The sequence below is a fragment of the Lagopus leucura genome, unplaced genomic scaffold (genome assembly GCF_019238085.1).
Source record: "Lagopus leucura isolate 7727_CA_CO unplaced genomic scaffold, USGS_WTPT01 Super-Scaffold_100036, whole genome shotgun sequence".
Taxonomy (NCBI): Eukaryota; Metazoa; Chordata; class Aves; order Galliformes; family Phasianidae; genus Lagopus; species Lagopus leucura.
In genome coordinates, this window is record NW_024962285.1 from 4,365,366 (window position 1) to 4,390,590 (window position 25,225).

Here is a 25,225-nt window from a genome sequence, read left to right on the forward strand (position 1 = left end):
AAGAGAAGAGGAGAAAAGTAGAGGTGGTTCTTGAGTAAGAAAATCTCACCAAACGCCTGGATAGCTCTTGGCTCTGTGAGCAGAGAGGACTCAGACGCTGCTGATGCTCTGCTAGTTAAGCTGCTGGTCCAAAGTTTGTGCCTGGACCTGATTAAACTGAAATCCTCTTCTTACGTCTTCCCCAAAGCATTCCATCTATGGTCATGTGAGTGCACTACACGAATGAGACCAAAGAAGAGAAATCTTCCCCTTTCTGGCTTTTCTGGATGGAGACCTCCTCTCTCCCTGCTGCACTCTCCTGGGAAGGCTGCCCTGACTTCTAGGGCTGCACTTAGGGGCTGCTGCTCCCTGTTACATCAGCTGACACAACCAGGAAATGCTTCGCCACCGGCGGAGGCCAATCCAACTGATGTTAAATCCCTTCCCATTCCTCCCCTCCCCAGAGGAACCAGGTGCAGACCCTCCATGTCTCCTCATGGGGTTCCTACAGGAAAAATTCAGGACAAGGTCCTTATCCTAAGACCAGTATCCCACATCTTTTGTGCCCCTTTGCCTCTGGCTGCTGTGAGAGCAAACACAAAAGCCAGGACAAAAGGAGGCATTCAATTACTTTGTTTTGGGAATGCTGGTTGGAAAAATAAAACAGAACGGAATTCCTTTGTTAGCAAAGGCTGCGCCTTCTCCTGTGAGCAGCTTCCATGTGGCTGCTGGTAGCACATGAGTAAGTGATTATCCTGTTCCAGACAACATCCTGGGAACAGAAAAAACACCAGACATAACGGCACTGCAATGCTGTAACAAATCTAATATCTAACCCCTGCTGTTGGAGCTTCAGCACTGCTGGGACAAGAACACAAAACGGGCAGAGATGTAACAATCCACCTTCAAGGGAAAGAAGTAACTCCTGCTGATGTTTAACTGCACAGATGGCCACTGCACCAGCACTGCAGCTGCTCTGCTCTGCGCCAGCTCCACCAGAGCCTGGCCAGAGAGGAGGTGATGCCAAGAAGCTCCCATCTTAGCTGAGAAGACAGGAGGTTGTGCTGCCTGTGCCACCCCAGTTCTGGCCGTGCACAAGTGCTGGGAGCAGCGGTCCCCTGAGGGAGCGAGGAGACGGGGCTGTCTGCACTGTGCACCCCAAGGTCCCTGGCAAAGGAAGGATTTTATTAAAAGCAAGAGAGACAGAAATACTCAGATCAAGCGTAGAGAAGTGGATGGGAGCCAGAATTTTCACGTCTAGGCCCCCTGTGATGCTTATAAATAATCATTTTCATGACAAGTCGTACTTGCAACAGCATCATTTGCCCTGAGACCAGTGCTGCCGGCAGCTTGGGCAAGGAACTGAAAAGCAAGAAGGCTAAGTCTTTGAGAAATGGTCTGTAGTCATTCTTTATACATTTGCTGTCATGCACCCTGAAGTCAGCCTGTAACTGATGAATATCCTCACTGCACGCTTCCTGTGCTCTCCTTCCTAGGCACACGCATCACACTGGAGTCAGAGAAGTGTTCCTTGGAAACCACCAGTGGTTTTTGGGGACCATCTCCAGGCCCTGTGCTGGGCTATGGACGATGGAGATGGAGCTGTGACCCCAGACTCAGCCACCGAGCCCAGGTGCCCACAGAGTTCAAGATCTGGCAGCTGCCCAGACAATTCTTGGGATGCCATCAGCACTTGCTCTCTCAGTCTGATGGAGAGCAAGGCCTTGCAGGCTGGTAGCTGTAGGACAGATAAAGAACACGGCCACCAGCACAGCTTCTCTCTCCTGGCCAGGGCAGAGCACTGGAGCAACAGTCCTCCTCCAGGAAAGACTCTTATGTCCCAGGTACCAAGGAGAACATCGCATCCTGCCCTCTGTAAATCCAGAGATCTTTAGGCCAAAGAGAAGGAGACGGAACACTTTCTCACACCTTGGCCACTGTCGCACCAGCCTGACCTCATATCGCAGCTGCACCGCATGGGGGTTGGCCTCAAGCATGGGCAGCTGAGCCCCTGGTGCTGGGGGAGACTTGGAGCCTGTTGGCACAGCAAGGGCCCTGACTGCACGGCCCAGGAGCAGATCTGTTGTTGTGACAGCTCTCAGGCTTTGGTCAACCTCTGAGATTTCTTCTCAGCAAATCCTTACTTAGAGAATTGAGAACAAAAGCCAAGAAAACCTGTTGAATCACAGGAAAACTCAGGTGGAAAGGGACCTCTGGAGGTGCCCGTCTCCAAACTCTGCTCACACCAAGGATGATGTTAACAGCCTCCGAGGTCTGCAGCAAGGTTTCCTTCTTTGCAGGGCAAATAGCAGGCCTCCACCCAGTGCTCCTGTGCAGTGTTCTGGGGGCATCCTCTGCAGGGGCAGGTTGTGTAGGCATGCCTCATTGCCACGTTATGAGAAATATGTCACCTGCTCCAACACATCTGGCAAGAGGATGCTTTCAGTGAGCCCCAGGACCTTGCATGACCATTGGTGATCATCACCCAGAGATGCTAAAGGTGACAGCACATCAGAGGCCAGAGCACGAAAGCACCTGAAATCTGGTCTGTGGCTCTGCAGTTCAAGAGGGACATGGGGAAATGGGAGAGGAGCAGGCAAACATCTACCAGGGCAGGAAGAACCCCATGAGGAGACATGGAGGGTCTGCACCGGGTTCCTCTGGGGAGGGGGACAAATGGCAGGGGATTTAGCATCAGTTGGATAGGCCTCTGCCAGTGGCAAAGCATTTTCTGGTTGTGCCAGCTGATGTAACAGGGAGCAGCAGCTTCAAAGTGCAGCCCTAGAAGGCTTATCATGGCAGCCTTCCCCAGGAGAGTGCAGCAGGGAGAGAGGAGGTCTCCATCCTGGGGGGTGTTTCCAGACACAGCTGTACAGAGCCACAGCCAGCTCCTCCTGCTTACCGCTGGGGAGAGATCTGCTGAAAGGCGGCTCTGCAGACCTTTGAGGGCTCCGCTGTGTCCTATGAGACCCAGCACATCACTATGGGCTCAGACTGTGTGAGTGAAGTGAGCTGGCCTCACACAGCAGTGGCTGCTCCGAGATCCTTCAGCATGTTTCTGAAGTGTAAAGCATGGCCTGTGGCACACAGCTGTGAAATCAGGTCACTAAGCAATTCTACAGCTTCTCACGTTGTGGCGAATACCTGCCAAACCTTTTTTAGACAACACGGGTGGAACCTGACTGTGGCAATCAGGGCTTGGCTTAGGAGTCTTCTGCAAGGCAAGGAGATGGCTCAGAGGCAGCTTTACTTTTTCTGAATATCCTCCTGGCTTTTCTCCCTTTATCAGGAAGGTCTGAGCTTCCCAGCCCTGGCACAGTCCCTGGCTAAAGGAACAGCAAGGGGAGAGTCCCAGCCACATACTGTAACAGGAGGAAGGCTGCCAGCTAGCCAGGCACAGCTCTGCCTCCTGTCACCTGCCCCTCCTCAGCCACTCATTATCACACCTTGCTTCATTTGTAAAGGCATCCAGAGCCCAGCCCAGGATCGTGACAGGGACACAAGGCACAGCCTGCAAATAATCAACCCAACTTAACATCACTGGACAGCACTGATGTTAGCTCTAGGTACGCAGGAATTCACCTGCCCTGCACACAGCCCTTAAAAGTGAAACACAAGTATCAGATCAAACTCTGGGAATAAAAGCTCCATCAGCCTGATTGCCAATTTTGCTTCTAACCTTGAAGTATCTTTATCATGAATCACATGGGAAAGTCACCCCAACCGGCCGCAAGGTTCAGCTCTGGAAACAGCTGTGAGGCAGACTTCCCCTCCAAACACGTCACAAGGAGATGTGACTGTCCACCTCTATCATGCCATGCCCAGCTTTTACGTGGTCTCCTCTGCTCTGCGTGTGCCATAATAAATGCCTGGCCATCAGTATGCCACAAATCGAATCAGGGACCATGAAGTGAAGGCGCATAGTGGGCATCTCCACAGAAACTGAACAGGGGTTCCTGAGGCTCTGCTGGCTCTGTGCATCCCAGTGCCCCACACTGGTGAACAATTGCATGCACAACTTCTGCAGGTGCTTTTTTCACAAGGAAACATTTCCCACGTGAAGGCAAGCCTGGGTCTTTGGGAGCAGCAGCCTGCACCAGCACTGCAGTGACCAGATTTCCCAGGCACACAGAGGCGCTGCGCATGACGGAGGTGCCCACACCCAGTGTTCACCTGATCCAGCACCTTACTATGGCAGGTTTTGGGCCTCATCTCAACAACCTCGACTTCATCTGAAAGGGGATGTGAAACCCTCGCTTCAAGGACTGCAGGTGGTCTAGCACTAACGTAACTGCACAAAATCTCTGACCACATGTGGGCTGTGCTTTCACCTCCCCAAAGGAGAAGTAAGAGTGGCTCCAGCTCTGAACACATGCTGTGAGCTGCCTTCCAGGGAACCAGCAGTTCCCGCAGCTCTCCAGGAGTTCCCAGCAGGTGTGGGGGAGATGCAGGGCAGCTCTTGGGACACCCCAGTGCCCACTGGAAGGCTGGGTTCCAACCTGACCCTGCAGATGTCTTACTGCAAGAGCAGCTGCTGCATTCTGGGAGAGCAGACCACCACTCAGCCTGATCTCAGCAGCTTAGAGGAACAGACCAGATGCAACCTCATGCAACTCAGCAGAGACAAAAGCAAAGGTTTGTCCCTGGGGCAGAAGATACTGCAGTGCAGGGTGTATAAAGAGAAAACTATCACAGAATCACAGAATGGCCAGGGTTGGAAGGATCACGAATCTCCAACCCCCTGCCACAGGCAGGGCCACCAACCTCCCCATTTCACAGCAGCCCAGGCTGCCCAGGGCCCCATCCAACCTGGCCTCCAACACCTCCAGGGATGGACGGGGCATCACAGCCTCTCTGGGCAGCTGTTCCAGCACCTCACCGCTCTCACAGCACACAACTTCCCTCTGATATCCAACCTCCATCTGCCCTCCCTCCACTTCAAACCATTTCCCCTTGTCCTGCTGTCATCTCCCCTTTCCAAGAGCTGACTCCCCTCCTGTCTGTAGGCTCCCTTTAGGTACTGCAGGCTGCAATGAGGTCACCCTGCAGCCTTCTCTTCTCCATGCTGAACAAGCCCAGCTCCCTCAGCCTGTCTTCATAGTGGAGGTGCTGCAGCCCCTGATCATCTTTGTGGCTCCTCTGGACCCTCTCCAACAGTTCCCTGATATCTCTGATACTGGGGGCTCCAGCCCTGGACGCAGTGCTGCAGATGGGGCCTCACAAGAGCAGAGCAGAGGGGGACGATCACCTCCCTGTCCCTGCTGGCTGCCCCTCTGCTGGTGGAGCCCAGGACACCATTTGCCTTCCGAGCTGCAAGAGACTGCCCAGAAGTCCTCACCACGATCACACACTGCCTGAATGGTGCGTACAGCAGAAGCAGGGCAGTCTCTTCTCAGAGCTGCAGAAGGAGAGGGCGTGCTGGGGCAACAGGCACATGCTGCAGCAAGAGAAATTCCAGCTGGGTGTGAGAAATTTCTTACCCGGGAGGGCATTGCACCATAGAGAGAGCAGATCTACTTCCCTGGAGATACTCAAAACCCAGCTGGAAGAGGCCCAGCACGACTGGACCCAGCCTGGGAGCAGGGAGTTCAACTACAGACCTCCAGGGATTCCAGCTAGGTCTTTGCACAGCCTGGAGTCATGGTGGGAGACAGGGAGAGGGGGACAGTTGCCTCCCTCTGAGGCAATCAGCCGTGCTCATCTGGAACTCCCCCAGCGTCTGGGACAGACCCAAGATGCTACGTGCCTCCTCCACCACCCTGGCCTGCTCTCCTGCTGGCATGTGGGAGGTGTGGCTGCTCCATGGTTTGGCGAATGCAGGAAGCTATGCGTCCCAGCAGGCTTGTCTGGAAGAATGGTCTGAAAATGCAGAGCAGAGCTGGAATCGGCCTCCTTGCTCTGCACAGCACTGTGGAGCAAGGACTTGACATCATCTTCTTCCCAGCCAGCTCAGGAATTAATACTGCTGCTGCAACTCGGAGTCCCCTAATGCTCTTTCAGAGATTTTCTCTGCTGCCTCTTAAAGTCCCATTTCTGCCTGCACACACATGGTTTTATTGATGCAGAGCAGCGACTGAGCGGGCAGAGGAATGAGACAAAGGAGGAAAATGACTGCAGGCATGTACTAAAGCATTCAGCTTGTCCAGCTGAAAGAGATTTCTGTCAAACAATTTTATAAGGAATGAGGCATTTTACAGGAAAAGCAGGGCCTCTGCTCTCATTTCCTTTCCCCTCTTTTCCATGAACTTCAAAGAAAAGAGGGGTCAAAACAGAGGCCAGGCAACTGGAATGGAGTTCCTGAGCCCTACTGCCTAATTAGTCCAAGCTACATTTTATTGGCTCTGATGGGCCTGGATTATAAATCCTCCTTGCCATGTCACCAAGGTTCAGATAAAGCCAGAATGTGACCCAGCATCCCATCGGCGCCAGCGGAGGTTCCCTCAGCTCCAGACCAGCCGTGGCTTGGCATGGCTGTGGCTGAAGCGCTCCCTGTGGAACCGAGATCATCTCTGTCCCCCCAATACCTCATCCCAGGGCTGCCCACCAAAGCCTGAGCCTGCCAGTGCTGTGCTGCTGCCCTGCTGTCCCTGTGCTATGGGCTGGGGTACCACAAGTGTTTAGCCATTGGCCGCTGCCCCCTCAGGAGTTCTAGGACAGCCTTGAGCCCCCCTGGCCAGGCTGCCCACTGCCCTTCCTGTCCTGCAGCTGCCCTCCCCAACCTTCCCATTTGCCACCCCAGTGCCCAGCAGAGGAGACGATGACTTCCCTCCATCTGCTGGCCACGCACCTCCTCACGTGGCCCAGCACGCAGTTTGCCGTGCCAGCAATAAGCTCATTCTTGCACAAATGTAAGGAGCCCTTAAAACTGCTTGCCGATTTCAAGACACATGTCTCTCCCTGAAAGATGCAGCAGTCGGGAGTTTCTTTTTCAGGACTTACTAAAAATAGTCTCAAGAGCAGAGAGACAGAAAAGACACAGCCTAATTCTCCTGCACAGCTCCTCTCACCATGCTGGCCTTGGAGAGGTGCATCTTATTTTCAGACTGCAGTAACTGTGCTTTGATGGAAGGACTCATTTCCGGCCTTGTGGCCTGGAAGCTGAGAAAGGCAAACTCCCCACGAGAACATAACCTGGAAAGCAGAAAAAGGACGTTACTGTCACAGTAAGTTTATGTGGCCTCCTGATGCTCATGACCACGGGAAGCAAAGCCCTGCGGCTTGCGAGGCAGGTGCTCACAAGCCAGGCATCGGGCTGCTGGGAAGGCCAAGTCCTCAGATGCAGAGAGATGTGGGTCACTGTGCCACTGCAGGCTCCTTGCCCTACTCACCAGCCATCACAGACCGGTGGCCAGCGTAAGGCTCGGTCCTCAAACTGCTCTGGGAGGAGAGCAGGAGGGATGCAGCAGGACCTGCGCAGGGGTGTAACAGCATGGTGACACCATCCAACCCCTCTGCTTACACAACTTCCAAGCTACCCCGCATTTGTCAAAGCCACGGCTTACAGATTAACCACGAGCAAACCCTTACTTGCTGCAGAAAACCAGCTGCTTTTGAATCAGAAGAGACCTACGCATTATTATCTTTACCAACCTTCAGCTGGGAGAAGAGCTAAAGCTCTTCCCAAAATGATTCTGATTCCAAATAATGCGCTCAGCCCTCACTTAAATGAGCCATTCTGATGAGGTCTGGCTTTAACTTCCAGTTTCACTGGGAATCATTTGCACAAAGACTGCTTAGCTCTCTTCACATCTGTTTCTCAAGTCATACAGTAAATTCAAAATCTTCCCCTTTCTCATGTAACACACCGCAAAAGCTGGAACCCTGTGTGTGCTGGCTGCAAGGACCCCTGGAGGTCTGGACAGATGTCTCTTCGGGCAGTTCTGCTGCCAGCTCCAGATCAGGCTGGCTGCAGTTGTGTCTAGCCACAAAGCCAAAATCTGCTTCCAACGTGCATGCGCAGCCTGAGGCACACGGGAAAACCCCCTCCTCAGCTGAAGTTACTGAGAGCTCTGACTTGCTCCACAGAAAGGTTTAGCTGGGGTGTCCATCCCCTCCTTCTGCTGTCAAGGAAGGAGGGCCAGGTGGTGTACACACCACCACCATCCACCTGGTCTGATCGTCTCCTTGTGCTGCTTCACCTCTTAGAAGAACGTCAGCCTGAGCACGCAGAAGTTGTGGGTTAGGTAAGCTGTCTGCCTGGCTTTCTCTGCCACATGGCAGGAACACACGAGGGGGAGGGCAGGAAATAATCAGCCATTCAGATGAATTCACCTACACAGTTGAGTCAGACTCCCATGTGCTGCCAGCACAAAAATAGCTGCCATCTTTGGATTTTGCAGCTTCATGTAATTCAGCCTGGCTAAAGCAAACAGCTGGCTTTGCTTTGCTACCAACTGGATCAGAGTTGTTCTCAAAACAACCTTCAGCAGACTTCTACATACCTGTAACTGCAAAGAGATACGCCTGGCATGCTACACCGATTCTTCCCCACACTAATCCCCACACCTCTGTAACAGCAGTCGGACAAAGGAGCTGGGATCACTGAGAGGAAACAACAGCATGGCAAACACTCTGTGCCTCGTTCAGTATTTCTTCGACTTTGTGTTACTGGATTACTTTCTTAAGTACTCAGGGGACACAAACAGCAAAGAACAGCTTTCCTTGGCAAAGGCAGGCAGTTTCTCACACTCTGCTGTTTTCCATGGCTCATCCAGCAAATTGTACACCAAGCCTAAACAAACAGCAAGGAACAAGTCCATCCAAGAGAGGCTGACTGCAGCAGATTTCACAAGCCCTTGTGCTGGCAGCCAAGCTCTGGGCTGTGAGCGGGTAGGAAGCGCCCCACGCCAGGGAGACAGCAGTGCTGACACTCCTGGTGTGACCAGCAACCCATGCAAGGGTTTCGCTTCTTGGCAGCTCCCCCTAAACCACCTACATGCAGTGAGGAGGGACAGTGAGCATGATTTGACTTTTAGTATTAACCAGGGCTTGCAGACTTTTGGACTCGATCACAGTCCAGCAACACGGATGGGCTCCCAGTTTTTCTGTGTGCTTAGCAGTGTTGTCTCTTGCGTCCTCTTGCCACCGGAAGGCTCTGCCTAGAACAGCACCATTTTTCAGCTCTTGCAGTCCCAAAGCAAAGCACAGTATATGCTAATACGTTCCTTGCTAGTGAAACACTGCCTTATGCAGTACCACTCCCCGATGCGTGCCATCCATGCTGTCACTGGGTTGATTTCAGGCCTGCAATCAGTGAGTAAGATCCCTTGTTTGACGCCCACAAACCCGCACATGCAGTCAGGCAGGCAGGCCAGATGTAGTCCCACACCCTCGGCAATCCCAACGGTGTGCAGACAACACCAAGAAGCTCGCTCAGCAGGTTAACCTACGTGAAGCGGCCATCCTGTTCCAAACCAGAGGGGCAATAAGAAACCCCGTTAGCTCCTGGACCTGCAGCACAACTCCCGGCCTTCCTGCTGCTCTCCCCACGCCCAGGCCAGCACAGGGCAGCAGGCCCCGGGCTCAGCCCTGTCACCCGAGCTGGGCTGCTGTGGTGGCACATGCCTGGGGGGCAGCTCACAAGGAAGGAAGCCTTCCCTGCCCCGCTGGATTTCAGCCTCGTGCTCGGCCACAAGTGCAGCTCCAGGCCTCCAGACACAACCCACAGCTGCACTCAGTCTCCCTGCGGATCGCCGGGGCGCTGCTCAGCCCGCCAACCCCGGCCCGCAGCCTACGCGCGTCCCCGCGCACCACCGCCAGGGGGCGCAGCCTCCCCGCCTTCCCCCGCGGAGTGCCGCACCGCGCACGCGCGCCGTCCTCCTCCCGCCTTCCGCCACGTGAGCCGGGCGTCTCTCCTCTCCCTCCCCCCGTCACGTGGTAAAGGCCGCGCGGCGCTTGCAGGAAGTGCGCTGTCGCGAGACCGGAAGCAGCGCGGACTTCCGGCGCGGCTCTCAAGATGTCGATCGAGATCGAGTCCTCCGAGTGAGTGTGTGGCGGCGGCGCGGGGCCGGGGCGGGGCGGGGCGGTCGGGCCGTGCCGTGCCGTGCCGTGCTTCGGAGCGGTGTCAGGGTGGGAGGTGGCCGCTGGGATCCCCTCACCGCTGCGGCTGTGGGGCGGGGCGTGGCCTTGCTGTGAGCCGGGCTGTACTCCGCAGTGTGATCCGGCTGATCATGCAGTACCTGAAGGAGAACAGCCTGCACCGGGCCCTCGCCACCCTCCAGGAAGAGACGACCGTGTCCCTCAACACCGTGGACAGCATCGAGAGCTTCGTGGCCGACATCAACAGCGGGCACTGGGACACGGTGCTGCAGGCCATACAGTCCCTGAAGCTGCCCGACAAGACCCTCATCGACCTCTACGAGCAGGTGAGCAGTACGAGCAGTGTGCGACTTTCTCTAGGCCTCCTCTGCTTTACACGTGCTCTCTTATAGAACCTTCTATCGGCTCTTCTGAGCTGGCAGGGACTCACAGACTCACAGAGTCCAACATCTGGCTCCACACAGAATCACAGAATGGCCAGGGCTGGAAGGGACCTCAAGGATCACGAAGCTCAACCCCCTGCCACACGCAGGGCCACCAACCTCCACATTTCACAGCAGCCCAGGCTGCCCAGAGCCACATCCAGCCCAGCCTTGAACACCTCCAGGGATGGACGGGGCATCACAGCCTCTCTGGGCAGCTGTTCCAGCACCTCACCACTCTCACAGCAAAGAGCTTAGACCACACAGAACCACCTGAAAAACAAACTGCGCGTCTGAGCATTGTGAGGATGCTCTTTTAGTTCCAGCAGCTTGTGGCTGTGCCTACTGCGCTGGGGAGCCCATTCCACGCTCTCTGACCTCTGGGGAAGAATGTTTTCCTAACCCCAACTCTGCCCTCCCTGGTGGTTCATCTTTGCTGATGCAGATGCTAATCCCTTGTTGCAGGTTGTGCTGGAGCTGATTGAGCTCCGGGAGCTGGGTGCTGCCAGGTCTCTCCTCAGGCAGACAGATCCCATGATCATGCTGAAGCAGACTCAGCCAGAGCGGTACATTCACCTTGAAAACCTTCTGGCCAGATCTTACTTTGATCCTCGTGAGGTAGGTTATGCTCTTCCCATGTACTCTGCAATGTTAAGCTGTCTTGCTTGACTCCCAGCATTGCTCCAAACTGTTAAGGGCTTACAGCATATTTTCTTTTACATTCTGGGAGTAAAAACATGCAGGTTCACAGTTCCAGGTGTTTTATGAAGTGTGTAGAACTGATGTGTAATTCTTGATCACAGGGCAGCAGAACAGTGAAATGTTTTGCTGGTGCAAATTCAGGATTTGTTCTGCTGTCCTGCCACAGGGTGATGCTGTGTTCTTCATTTGATACCTCCCTTATCTTACAGATGTGAAGAAAATGTTTTGTAAATGAAACTAATGTTGCACAGTAATAATAGTAGTAGGAAGAAATGACCTCTGATTGTGTAAATCTGACGTTCTTAGTGAAAGAAAACCTTAAGTGTTTGAAGGACTGGAAATAAAGACGGGGGCTGCTTGAAAATGTATTCAGTTTGGAGCAATGAAGTTTTGTCTGAAAAATAGGAGGAATCACTTCATAGAGATGACTTCTCTTTAGGCATATCCTGATGGAAGCAGCAAAGAAAAGCGGAGAGCTGCTATTGCACAGGCTTTAGCTGGAGAGGTCAGCGTGGTGCCTCCATCTCGTCTGATGGCGTTGTTGGGGCAGGTAACTGGGGAAATATCACTGTGTCAGTTTCTGTAGATCTTTGTCTTATAAGATGAAATATGGGTTAGTTCATCTTTCAACTCCATGGAAACAGAGCTCAAGTGTTGCATTTTTACATGTAGCTGAAAGTGGTCTTTTCTCCAGGGATTTGGTAGTTGCAGCAGATGTTAGCCCTCTGAATCTATGTAGTGGATTTCTCCTTGTAAATAATGCATAGAGATTATTTTCAAAATAAGCATTACAACACACCATTTTGCAGTTGTATTTAAGATACCTTTTGATTTTCAAATTATGCTTGTTTATGTAGACAATTTTTCATGTATTTTGTTGTTTTGTGGCTTATCTCATAACTTGTACTTTCAGGCTTAAAAAGAATCTTGCCATAATTAACGTGGCCTGGCTTTTGAATTTAATCTAAGATGTTTTAGGCAGATGAGCAGCAGGTCAGGTAGTTTACGCCAGTAGGAGATCAGGCTCATCACACTCTGTACACACTGTGTCATGCTTACCAAAGGGAGAATGAAAAGGGGGGCCATCAGGTCATTCACGCCGTTCCCTTCTTATTGTGGTTATAATTTAGGAAGCATAATCTAAATCTCGTTTGCTCTTGAGCTGAACTCACTGTTTAAAAAAAACAAAAAAGCTTTGAGGAGGAAGGTGTTTATTAACTGACAGAGTGGGTTTTGTTTTCAACTCCTGAAAAGGCCCTGAAGTGGCAGCAGCATCAGGGCCTGCTTCCTCCTGGGATGACAATCGACTTGTTCAGAGGCAAAGCAGCTGTGAAAGATGTGGAAGAAGAGAAGTTCCCCACACAGCTGAGCAGACATATTAAGGTGATTTTTGTTTACTTTGGGTATCCCTGTTTACTTGTATCATCACTGCTGCTTCCTTCCTATGCTTTATGTTTGGAGCTACAGATTCTCCGAATTTGTCTGTTCTTTATTGCCAGTAATCTTTACTTCTTTCCCTCTCTCCTTCTTCTCTGCGCCTTCTTTCATCAAAGAAACAAAGGCTTTCCTTAACAAAGCCTGAAATAAGGTGCCTTGACAAGATTAGGTGCTCATGGGACTTGTGAATGTGGTTGAAGCATTTAATATTCCTTTGACTTCTCCATAAAGAATCTTTAGGAGTTGCTTTTCTTAGTCCTCTTGCTTGTTTCTGGATAGAGTTACTGTCGCTTTAAGCTAATATGTGTGCACAGCATTTCTGAGGAACACTGAAGTTTTGATGGTGGACTTGTCAGCTAATGTAATCAGTATCTGTTTTGTCTATTTTGTAAGAATTCAGCCGTGTAGATTGCAGAAGAGGAAGAAAGCTGTGCTGTGGTGACACTGTGGTGCTGCAGCTCTCATGGTGTGGAACAGGCAGTTTTGTTACGTGGAGGCCTTTGAAATTTACCTAGCAGTCAGTCCTGTGCAGTAAGAAATTTCAGCTCAGTTTGGTAGCTCTACTGGTTTTCACAGTGATCAGAAGATACCGTGTTTCAGAAGTGTGATTTTGTGAGATTTATTCCTTGTCTTCAGTGGCAGCTTGGTAATGCTGCGTAGGAATTTGTTCTGTTTTCCAGTGCTTATCTTGGATTTATGTATTGGCTAGTGAAAGCGTTTTGTTATACTTATTTACCATCATCACTTCTGTTTCTTTTTCTGCTGAAAAACAAAAAAAACATCAAACGCTCTGTGAAAATGTCCCTAGAGAAGCAATGATTCCCAGTGATGTAACTTGCAATACATCAGGATTTCTGGAATCTGCTGATAGGTACCAAGTGCTGAGAAGGTATTTGTTAACATTCACAGTTCACTGAAGAAAAGCTAACCAAAATTGCTGTTTTTGTCAGTATGTAGTGCTTGGCTGAAGGTTAGCAGCCAGTACCAGGTGAATATATGTATACAAAAAGACCTTGTACCTTAATATTAGGTGTGTGACTGCACATCTCTAGGCAACACTGGAGTTTATGGCCAAAAGGAGGTTGTGATTTTCTTTTATTGTGAATCGCTTGTTGTCATTTAGGTAGCTTATCAGGCTTAATTTCTGTTCTTGTATAAAACAGTTTGGGCAGAAGTCCCACGTGGAGTGTGCTCGGTTTTCACCTGACGGCCAGTATCTGGTCACTGGCTCTGTGGATGGTTTCATTGAAGTGTGGAACTTCACCACCGGGAAGATTCGGAAGGTACGTTTGTTCTGTGGGCAGCTCAGGAGCTGGAGCAGGTAGCCTGCGTGCTTTTGTTGGCTTCTGTGAGGCCGTGAAGGATGCCTGCTTGGTGCTCTGTGTTGGCCTGGGATCCTGACATTGATTTAATTCTCCCTTATCGCTAACTTCCTTCTGTGATGACACTTTTTTCCCCTTTCCAGGTATTTGTTGTTGCCCCTAAAATGGTGACAACAGCATTTTCTGGTCTTTCTAAGACCGAGGTTTGATGATAAGCTATAAAATGTAGCTGGAGTTGAGGCTATCAGCATGTTACAAAGTGCTAATAGTTATGAGCGTAAAATTTTGTTTAACTTGCTGTTGATTGGTGGATCTTCTGCTTTCTTTTAGGATCTGAAATACCAGGCACAAGATAATTTTATGATGATGGACGATGCAGTGTTGTGCATGTGCTTCAGCAGAGATACAGAAATGCTGGCAACTGGGGCACAAGATGGAAAGATCAAGGTAGGAGTCCTTCCTGAGGAACTTTATCAGGGCTAGTGACCTGAAAGGCTCATTTGTCGTGGTGGAATAATGTTGCAGTTGTGCGTGAATACAGAGGCACAGCTACATATGGGCTCTGACACGTTGGCTTTGCTGATCGAGGTATGAAGTAACCCCTCTTGTTTCTGTCCTTTGCAGGTGTGGAAAATCCAGAGCGGTCAGTGCCTGCGGAGGTTTGAACGAGCCCACAGTAAAGGTGTTACATGCCTGAGTTTTTCTAAGGACAGCAGCCAAATTCTTAGTGCTTCTTTTGATCAGACAATCAGGTAACATGAGAAAATGTGAGTTGTAATGCAGGGGAAAATGGCGTTGGCATGAATTGGTTAAACCTTGATTTGTGTTTCACAGAGTTTAGATGCTGATAGGAGAGCTGACTTCTGTGGGTTGGAGAGGGGCAGTTTGAAAGTCTTTCATCGCGCTTAACAGCTTTATTCCAGCTGCAGGGACACAGTGCTTCCTTACCTCTGCTGCTGCTTAGATCAACTTCAAATGTTTTATTTCCCATGAGATTCCCAACTTAAAGACAGATGTCAACCTTCAGAAGTAACGTTTCCTGTAACAAACTTAAGGACGGTAAGAAGGATTCCACGACAGGAACATTTATTGAAAAGGCCTTAAACAGCTCAGTTGCAAACACTCACTGCCTTCAGTAGGTGATATGACATTACTTCATTCTATCCAGCATGTGTTTTTTTTCTGCAGCAGAACAATGGGCTCCTCTTTTTATTCTATCTATTACAAATTCTCTGCATTTTTAAGATTTTTGCTGCATCTTCTCTGCTTCTCCTGATAGTGGCTGAGTGCAGTAGAACTTCCCCAAGTTCACGTCCCTAGATCCACCCCCCCATTCCTCTCGGGTCAAGAGAGCTCTCAGAGGGGGGGAACAAGAACAAGGACCCAAAGAACGTGTTTTCTGGGCATCGGTTCTTCCCAGCATTCTGACAGGGAATACCAGAGACCTGGTGCTCTCAGTCAGCCAGGTTGATGCACTTGCAGAGCTTCAAGGACAGGACTTGCCACGTGTTTCAGGAGGTGCCAGTACAGCTAGCTTTAGGGTGCTCACTTTTGATCTGAGTATCTCTTCAGGTGCACATAACATACAGAGACAGGCTGGTAACTGGGTCTGATTGACCCACAAAACAGAAAGCTGAAAGAGGTGTCTCATTGGCTCATCTAGAACTTGTCATGGGAAAGATGGCACCAGCCTTCTCTCAGAAGTACATGGCTCTTAGGAGGAACAAGTTCCAGAAAAGGAAATTCTGATAGTTTATAAGTTTATTACTTTTCTTTTTTTTTTTTTTTGCCTTGAAGTTAACACTTGGACTGTGGAGAAAGTTGGATGAGGTTGAGGGATTTCAACCCTTGAAGACTTTCAAACTCAAATTGGATGTGAGTGACCTGACTGGACTTGGAAGCTGTTGCATTGAAGAGAGCATTGGAGTATGTGTTATGTCAGGTTCCTCGCAGCCGAATCACCGTGTGATTCTGTGACATATGTGGCTCCTCTCAGAAATCACTTCCTCCAGCCCTCTCTGCACTGGATTCTCCAACACGTCCATCTCTTTTCTTGTAGCAGAGGCCCCAAACTGGACATCACACTCCAGAGATGGCCTCACCTTTTCCATGCAGAAGGGAGCCCTGGTCTTCAGACTGGGCATTGCCTCATGCATGCTGCTGTGTGGTTGGGTTCCCCATTGCCACAGCATCCTGCTGGCTTTCAGTGTGTTCTTCACAAGGACTGCCAGGTCCTCTTCCGAAGATTTCTGCCACCAGTTAGTTCTTCTTTGATTCTGAAGCATGAGGTTGTGCTGCACTTGGCATTAATCAGGTCTCAGCATCGTAGAGTTTTTCACACTCCATCTGTCCATCTTGCCAAGGGTTCCAGCTTTCTTATCTGTGCCTTTCTAAACTGAGTTATTTGTAGTATGAATTTGATTGATGCAGTGCCTAACAACTTCATGTGATTATTTTTAATTGAACGGGATTACATAACCTTAGCCTTAGCCTCTTGTTTGTGCTGCAAGCAGTAATGGTATTGTTGTAGATGAAAATGAGGGTACTGCTAAAGATCTGAAAGCAACTGCACAGTGAACAGGCATTACAAAATAGCTCAATGGAGCTATCAGTCCATACAAGTCACAGTGCAGATGAACCATACCATAGGCAGGCAAATGGTGAAGTTGCACAGCAGAAAAAAAAAAAAAAAAAAAAAAAAAGAGATTATGGGAAGAGGTTTCAAATGAAAAATGCTGGTATAAAGAGATACTTTTCACAGAAAGGTTTTGGTTGGTGCTCTTTTATTTTCTGTGTGTCACTCAGTACTGGTGGAAGTGTGCAGTGAACATTTCTATTTGTGGAGACTGTCTTAACTCCACTGGAAGAAGCCTTTCCAAGGCCCTAAGCAAGATGGTATCACTTAACAGTCAGCTTTACTGCAAGGAACCTGCTGAACAAGAGACCCTCAGTGGTCAATCCAAACTTGAATTATCAGTGCTTCCTTTGGTGGCACAGTGAAGAGAAGACAGTGCTTACCCCTTTGAAGTTTTTGTTTGGCAGATTCATAACTTCTCTCTTGTAGTCTTGCCTTCTAAAATATATTACGTACGAGTCCTTGAAGTTGAAAAGCAATGGCTTTTCTCAAAGGTTTTTACTGGAGCACACAGCATCTTTGAAAGGGATTTGTGGTTAAAAACAAATACAGTTTGGAGATTTTTGGCACTTCTTATTGCTGCCTGTCAAACGTAGCTCGGATTTAAAGTACTGTGGTGATTCAGACTACTTCAGTTGCTCACTCACATCTGACTTCTGTTGCATGACAGGATTCATGGTTTAAAATCTGGCAAAACTTTAAAAGAATTCCGTGGTCATTCCTCCTTCGTCAATGAAGCTACCTTTACCCAGGATGGTCACTATATTATCAGCGCATCCTCTGATGGCACGGTGAAGGTAAGGTGATGCTCACCCTTCTTTAGAACGCGCCTCTGCTGTAAAGTGCTGCAAATGAGACCTGGTAATGGTCCATGGTCTCCTCAGTCTGCTGCATCCCTTCCCACGTGCCTGTGGAAGCAGGATGTCAGTGCATGGTTTGCTGCTGGCTTCTGCTTCTTCTGGAAGCAGAATTGGGAATGGAGCTTCTCTTCCGAACACGTGGGGATTTCTATGTCTGAAACAATGGCATTTTCTTGAGTACCTGTTGGTTTATTGGTGCTTAGGAGTCCTTTGCTGTACGTATGAGCTGGATAGCCTCATGTTAATGGCACTGATGGCTGAAATGATACGTTTGGCTTTTGGTCCCCAGCTAAGAGTGGAACAGTTGTAATAATTACAAGTAGTAAAGCACTGTTGTGTACAGTGTCCTACTGACTGTAAAAAAAATAAAAATAAATAAATTATAGAAGCAGCTGTGCTGTGTGGGACCTTGGTGCAGTGCAGCTGTGGGGGTAAGGAGACAGAGGTGGTTTATAGATGGGAGTGGATAGAAGGAGTGTGATGGATCTTGTTTGTATTCACTGGAGTCTTAATTTTGAATTTGTCCTATTTGCCAGACTGCCCCAGTAGTGCAGTAGCTGTCTTCCAGTTTGGTTATACTAGCATGTAAACTATATACGTATTCCACAGCTGGTGAGTTAAATTTCATTTTGGATGTTGAATAAGCAGTTTTACTTCCTGTTTCTGAATGGCAGGAAAAGCCTGCTTTAGTATGTGAAGCAACACATGGACAACACTTATTGTGGTATCAGAGAGGCTTTGCTATTTCACCATCTTCATGTCTGTCATGTGTAGGAAGGCTGCATGTGCAGTGGCCACACATATATTTACAGGTGCTAGCTAAAACCAGAAAGCAAGTGTGGACTTGCTTGTAAGGACAGACTCCTTAAAGAGAGGGATCCAGGCTGAATTTGGACAGTAGTAACTCACTTTCAGGTCATTCATAGAGAAACTTTTCATGGTGTCCACACTTCAAAATAATTCTTATTGTTTTACAATGTGCATCCATCCCTAGTTCCCTTCAGTGGCATTAAAAAATCTGAGTTTAGTACCTCAGCTCCAAAAAGCAATTTTTGTTTACTTTTCTTTGAAGGTAATTAATTTTGTTTTTCATGCTAGGTTTGGAACGTGAAGACGACAGAGTGCTCCAACACCTTCAAGTCCCTTGGCAGCACAGCGGGGACAGACATCACTGTCAACAGTGTCATTCTGCTGCCCAAAAACCCAGAACACTTTGTTGTTTGCAACAGATCAAATACAGTTGTCATTATGAACATGCAGGGTCAGGTATGTGACCTTACTGGTGTCCTTTCACGTCTGTTAGTCACTCTAAGAACACCAGCATCCTGGGCAGGGTTTCGACCTGATTTCTCCAATTCACTTTCATGGCAAACTGCTCTGGACGCGGTTAGCAGAGTATCTTGACTTGCAGGAAGTGGTTACTGATATGGAGAGAGATGTTTTCTAAATAGACCTAGTACTGCCTAAATGTTTTTGCCTTGAAGATGGTAACTGTGTGCCCCAATCTAATCTTGTGCAATGTTTTGGTCTCTGCAGATTGTAAGAAGTTTTAGCTCTGGTAAGAGAGAAGGTGGTGACTTTGTCTGCTGTGCACTCTCTCCTCGTGGTGAATGGATCTACTGTGTCGGTGAAGATTTTGTGCTCTACTGCTTTAGCACAGTGACTGGCAAGCTGGAGAGGACACTGACAGTAAGTTTGTAGCTTGAGCCTCTGCAGAGTTGATGATCTCAATGCTTGTTACCTGTGAGGTCTGCCAGAGGCTTTCTACCAGTTAGTCTTTCCCTTCTAGCAGCCACAACTGCTAGCGACTGCATTCCAGAGTGCTTGACTGCGGAATGTGCTGAGGCTTTGTTTTCTGGAACATTTTTGATCTTAATAGTTCTGAAAATGTTTCTCCCTGGGACAAGAATTAATTGGTGGAAACTGTTAAATAAACTAGAGCAAATGTTAATCTGGGCTCTAGCTGGTAGAGAATCTGTCCAAGCTGCTAGAGTTAAAGCTGCCAGGCTTAAATTTGTCTGGGATTACACCAAACAGAGGTGCCAGCTTTGAACGTCAGCATTTAACGGGGAGCATTTCAGTGTAGTGGGTTCCAGCAGGTAGGAGATGAAATTGTCCTTCTGCCAACAAAAATGTAATCGCTGTGTCACAAGAGCTGGAAGTTAATGTTGTCGAAGTTCTGGTTTTTTGCTTTTACTGTATGCACAAACTGTTCTGCCCCTCAGTTCAGTTTTCCTCTACTCTAGTTTGAAAATACCTGGCTTGAATTAATGCTAAAGAAAGGCTCCTGAAGCTTCTTCTCTGCTTCTTCTCTAGGTTCACGAGAAAGATGTCATTGGCATTGCTCATCACCCTCACCAGAACCTGATTGCCACTTACAGTGAAGATGGCCTCCTCAAGCTCTGGAAGCCATAACCTGATTTTACAAGAAGCTCTGAAGCGTGCCTGTTGTTTGCAGGGTGTTGATGTTTGTGCTTTTGCAAGGTCTAAATGCACAGAGCATGATAGTTGCTCAATTTTAGTTCAGTTTTACAGACAAAATTAGCTAGATTTTTGCTAGATAGATCAGTTGATTTTAGATTCTATACTTCTATTTTTACCAGATCAGCCAAAGCAACTTCTGCGTGAATGATTGCTCTGTCTCCTGAAGCGTGAACTCAGGTGCTCTTCATAAACGTGAATGAGCTAGGAATTAAACATACAACAGGCTACCAGAATAGAGGAGAGTACTTTCTTTCACTAAATGATACGGGGATAAGAAGGCTTTAAATGATACGGGGATAAGAAGGCTTCCTACTTTCCACTGCTGAAACGAAGGCAGTTTTCCTGGATATAGATAAAACTACCCTGTCCTCTGCTCGAAGACTGAACTTTTGTAGCCCGGCGTGTTTTGCTGTGTTTCATTTTCATTATGCATAGTCACAAAGCTTCCTCAGAATGAAACAGTTTTTTTTTCCCAGTTTCATAGGCTGTCCCTTTATAAAACTGCCTAACGTGGCACTGAAATGTATTTTAATTCCTATTTTGTATCTGTCATTTGTTTTCATTTGCTTCCAGGCTGGAAGGAATTCCCTGGCTGGATACTGTCGTCAGACCAGCTGTAACTGAAACAGGCCTCGGGATCAGTATCTAAAACAGGCCTTTTTACACAGACCAAGTCCTCAGTGCAGTCATGTTGCACTTCCATTAACACCTTGAATTTCAACTTGCCTTCCTCTTCTAAAAAGCCCGTGGCAGACCCAGGTGGGCCTAGTTAGTGGTAACAGTGATACTTAGGTCCCACACTAAGGTGGAATAATCCCAGGCTCTTCTGTTTGGAACAGGTGATTGTTTGAGATGTCGGCAAACCATTATGAATGTTCACCAGAATCTTACAAAATCTGACAACAGCTCTTATAGGATGCAGCTAAAATAAATGTTTTGTATGTAATGATTTGACAAATGCATGTAGATCCAAATCTGCTGCACCTCCTGTTTTAATTTCTTGTAGAATGCTTTCTTTCAAACAGCAGCAAGTTTTTGTGACTTAATAAATGAGTTCCAAGTTAAGCTCACAGTCTTTCTCAGCTGATGGGCATGACCCTGGTGCAAGTACTGACTGTCAGCCAGGGGCAACCCGTTAGCACTGACCTGTGTGTGTGACCAGTATAAAGAAATGCAACATTTTAGTGTAACTTCTTATGCAGCACTGCTTGCTCACTGCAAACCTAGATTTAGGTCTATGTTAGCTGTAATGTTTTATTTCCTAACCTGTTTTTTACTCCCTTAGATATAGCAATAAAGTTATTTTTTAGATAGCAAAAGGTGATTATTTTTTTTTTTCTGCCTGAAAATACACTGGTGTATTGGAAACATCTGACAGTATATTTATTATCTGACTTGTTGCTGGCTTCCCTTTCAGGTTACACGGAACTGCTAATCCTCAAATGATTAAATGGTATCTTACACTGTTCTTTGTAAGAAAAGTTGTTGAATCCAATAGAACTGCCTGTCCAAATCCTGAATGTTTAAAGATTTTAAGTACATTTTCAGAGGAAATCTGGCCTTTCTTATGTTTTTTATTTAGAAGTTTTACAGCTTATTGCCTCAACTACCCAGGGCTTAGAAGCAGGAAATAGTGTGCACTAATACTTGTGAAAGGACCATGGCACGACTTACCTCCTTGGCTGTGGCTGTAATATGTACAGTTACTGACACGGGGCATGAAACTATAATGGTAGTCTTGAAAACACTCCTAATTGCTTCTCAGTGTAATCTTGGAAGAGATTTTATCTCTGGAGAATTAGCCAGGTGTTACATGGTTTTTATCTGAATATAAGATTTCTGGAAGACAACCTTGAATGCTTGCATTAGCATTACAGAAAACATTGTTTGCTTCTTCACCCATGGACCTTACTTTTGTTCTTGGACTATTTTACTTAGAATTAGGCAGTTGTGTGATACGTAGGAGAGTGCAGTGTTTTTGGCACTGGGGATACTATCAAGTTTCATATGTCAGTTCAGATCTGCTAAATCATAGTGGTTCAATCTTCCCAAAGTGGAGATAAGGAATGACTTGAGCAGCAGCTATATTCTCTATTTAGAGGGACTAAATAATCTTCAGAGGTGGCTGCTGGCTTATGTGAACCTAACTCCACGTGCTGCAGAGGATTCTGAACAGTGAACTCAGGTGAGGTGGCCTGACTGTGATTCTGAGCAGCTTGGTAACAACTGTGTTCAGTCTGAGAGAAGGTGGGACAAAAAAAAACGCTTTCCAGAGACTTAAAGGTAAAAATCAGTGATGCATTTTCCTCTTTGCCTATTGCCTGTATGAACTTAAGGAGTCCTTTTTAAGCATAGCTACTTCAGCTCCAGTTCCTGTTGATGGAACTGTTAGTTGGATAGTTGTAAAAACATCCTGCGACCTGAATCACGGCAGCTATGAAAGACAGAGCAAGAAAACTCAGATTTGAATGTCCAGGGAGAAAAGTGTAGGCTATATACTGGGTTTCGTAACTAGAAAAGGCATAGCTGGCATGCTTCAGCTCTCTGTGGAGCCAGGTACAAGGAGATGGAGTGGCTGAGGTGAAGAGAGGATAGTAATTTGCCTGGATCGGGCTGCCCACCGAAGCTGTGGGTGCCTCCATGCTGGGCAGCGTGGCCTAGTGGGTGCCCACCAGCCCATGGCAGGGGCATTGGAACTGGATGGGCTTTCAGATCCCTTCCAACTCATAGTTGTGCAATTCTCTGATCACTTTCCCGGGGATCGAGGTGAGCCTGGCTGGTTAGTAGCATCACGGGTCCTCTTAGTGCCCAGCTTGAAGACAGGACTGCTTTGTTCCAGTCTCCACGGGCTTCTCCCAGTTGCTATCATCAGTGAAACTTGGCTGTACGGCCTTGCAGTCACACCTGCCAACTCTTCAGTTGTGCATACATCTCATCAGGGCACGGGCACGTATGTATTTATAACATTTACATGCTCACGTAACTGAGTTTACTCAAATATTTACCCTCTTCTACTGAGGGTCCATCTGCCTTAGCTACACATAATCACCCCTGATCTCCAGGACCTGGGCATTCCTGAAGATACGCATTGCTAGTAAAGGGTGGCATTTGTTACGCCAGACTTCTCAGTGTCTGATTCAGGAACCTCCTGATTTCATTACGCCTTGCAGTGCTATCCTCTATTTGAGAACTACAGTACCTCTCTTAAGAAAATATGGAATCTAGAATTTCCTTGTGGTTTTGGAAAAGTGGAACTCTTTGAAGGGGTAGATAACAGCAGGACAAGGGGAAATGGTTTGAAGCTGAGGGAGGGCAGATGGAGGTTGGATGTCAGGGGGAAGTTGTGTGCTGTGAGAGTGGTGAGGTGCTGGAACAGCTGCCCAGAGAGGCTGTGATGCCCCGTCCATCCCTGGAGGTATTCAAGGCCAGGTTGGATGGGGCTGCTGTGAAATGTGGAGGTTGGTGGCCCTGCATTGGTGGGGGTTGGAGATTCATGATCCTTGAGTCCCTTCCAGCCCTGGCCATTCTGTGATTCTGTGAGCTTATATAATTCCTGCACTGTGCCTTACAAATGAGGCCTTACAAAGCTGTGTCTTACAAGTGAGCAAGAAATTGGGGAAGGGTGGCAGGAGAGCTGTGTGGATGAGCAAGGAGCTCGTGCACAAACTCAAAGGAAAGAAGAAGGCCATGAAATGTGGAAAAAGAGTCTGAGCACTTGGGAAGAATACAGGAATGTTGTCAGGGTCTGCAGGGATGCAATGAGGAAGGCTAAAGCCCACCTGGAATTGAATCTGGCAAAGGGGATAAAGGATAATAAAAAAGGCTTAAGTATGTTAACAGTAAAAGGAAGAGTAGGGAGAATGTGGCTCTCCTGCTAAGTGATGGGGGTGTGCTGGTAACGGGGGATGCTGAGAAGGCGGAGATACTGAATGCCTTCTTTGCTTCTGTCTTCAGTGAAAAAGCTCCCCCTCAGGAATCTGAGACCCTGGAGATTAGTGAGAGGATCTGGGGAATGGAAGACCTCCCTTCAGTCAGGGAAGAGGTGGTCCAGGTGCACCTAGGCAACACCAGTGTTCACCAATCCATGGGACCCGATGGGATGCATCCACGGGAGCTGAGGGAGCTGGCAGAGGTGATTGCTGAACCGCTTTCGGTCATCTTTGAGAAGTTTTGGAGGACAGGGGAGGTGCCTGAAGACTGGAGGATAGCCAGTGTCACTGCGGTCTTCAAAAAAGGCAAGAAGGAAGACCCAGGCAATTATAGGCCAGTCAGCCTCACCTCTGTCCCTGGAAAGGTGATGCAACAGCTGTGATGGAACAGCACGGGTTCACCAGGGGGAGGTCGTGCTTGACCAACCTGGTAGCCTTCTATGATGTTGTCTCTGGCTGGGTGGATGGGGGGAGAGCAGTGGATGTAGTCTACCTTGATTTCAGCAAGGCATTTGATACTGTCCCCCACGACATCCTTATAACAAAGCTGAGGAAGTGTGGGATAGATGAGTGGACAGTGAGGTGGGTTGAGAACTGGCTGACTGGCAGAGCACAGAGGGTCGTTGTTGGTGGTGCAGAGTCCGGCTGGAGGCCTGTAACCAGCGGTGTTCCTCAGGGGTCTGTGCTGGGTCCGGTCTTGTTCAACATCTTCATCAATGACCTTGATGAGGGGATGGTGGCCACCCTCAGCAAGTTTGCTGATGATACGAAGTTGGGAGGATTGGCTGACAGCCTGAAGGCTGTGCTGCCATTCAGCGAGACCTGGACAGGCTGGAGAGCTGGGCGGAAAAAAACTGGACGAGGTTTAACAACAGCAAGTGTAGAGTCTTGCATCTGGGGAGGAAGAATTGTGTGCACCAGTACAGGTTGGGGGATGAGCTGCTGGAGGGCAGCTCTGCAGAGAGGGACCTGGGTGTCCTGGTGGATGACAGGTTGGCCATGAGCCAGCAGTGTGCCCTTGTGGCCAAGAGGGCCAATGGCATCCTGGGGTGCATTGAAAGAGCGTGGCCAGCAGGTCGAGGGAGGTGATCCTCCCCCTCTGCTCTGCCCTGGTAAGGCCTCATCTGGAGCACTGAGTCCAGTTCTGGGCTCCCCAGTACAAAACAGACAGGGATCTCTTGGAAAGAGTCCAGCGGAGGCCACCAAGATGGTGAAGGGCCTGGAGCATCTCTGCTATGAGGAAAGGCTGAGTGAACTGGGTCTGTTCAGCCTTGAGAAAAGAAGGCTGAGAGGGGACCTGATCCAGGTCTATAAATATCTGAGGTGTGGGGGGCAGAATGGCGAGGCCGGACTCTTTTCAGTGGTGAGTGGAGACAGGACAAGGGGAAACGGCTGGAAACTGCAGCATAGGAAGTTC

The 25,225-nt window shown here is 48.7% G+C and overlaps 1 protein-coding gene across 1 annotated transcript; it reads left to right on the plus strand.

The window, feature by feature from the left end:
- Positions 1-9,858: 9,858 nt before the first annotated feature.
- On the plus strand, positions 9,859-21,198 carry SMU1 (SMU1 DNA replication regulator and spliceosomal factor). The gene is made up of 12 exons (XM_042882835.1): positions 9,859-9,960; positions 10,133-10,343; positions 10,905-11,057; positions 11,581-11,691; positions 12,396-12,524; positions 13,742-13,861; positions 14,231-14,347; positions 14,525-14,652; positions 17,206-17,332; positions 18,494-18,661; positions 18,932-19,084; positions 19,712-21,198. Exons 1-12 carry the CDS (start codon positions 9,935-9,937, stop codon positions 19,808-19,810), a joined length of 1,542 nt encoding a protein of 513 aa, XP_042738769.1. The 5' UTR covers positions 9,859-9,934; the 3' UTR covers positions 19,811-21,198.
- The last annotated feature ends 4,027 nt before the right edge of the window (positions 21,199-25,225 follow it).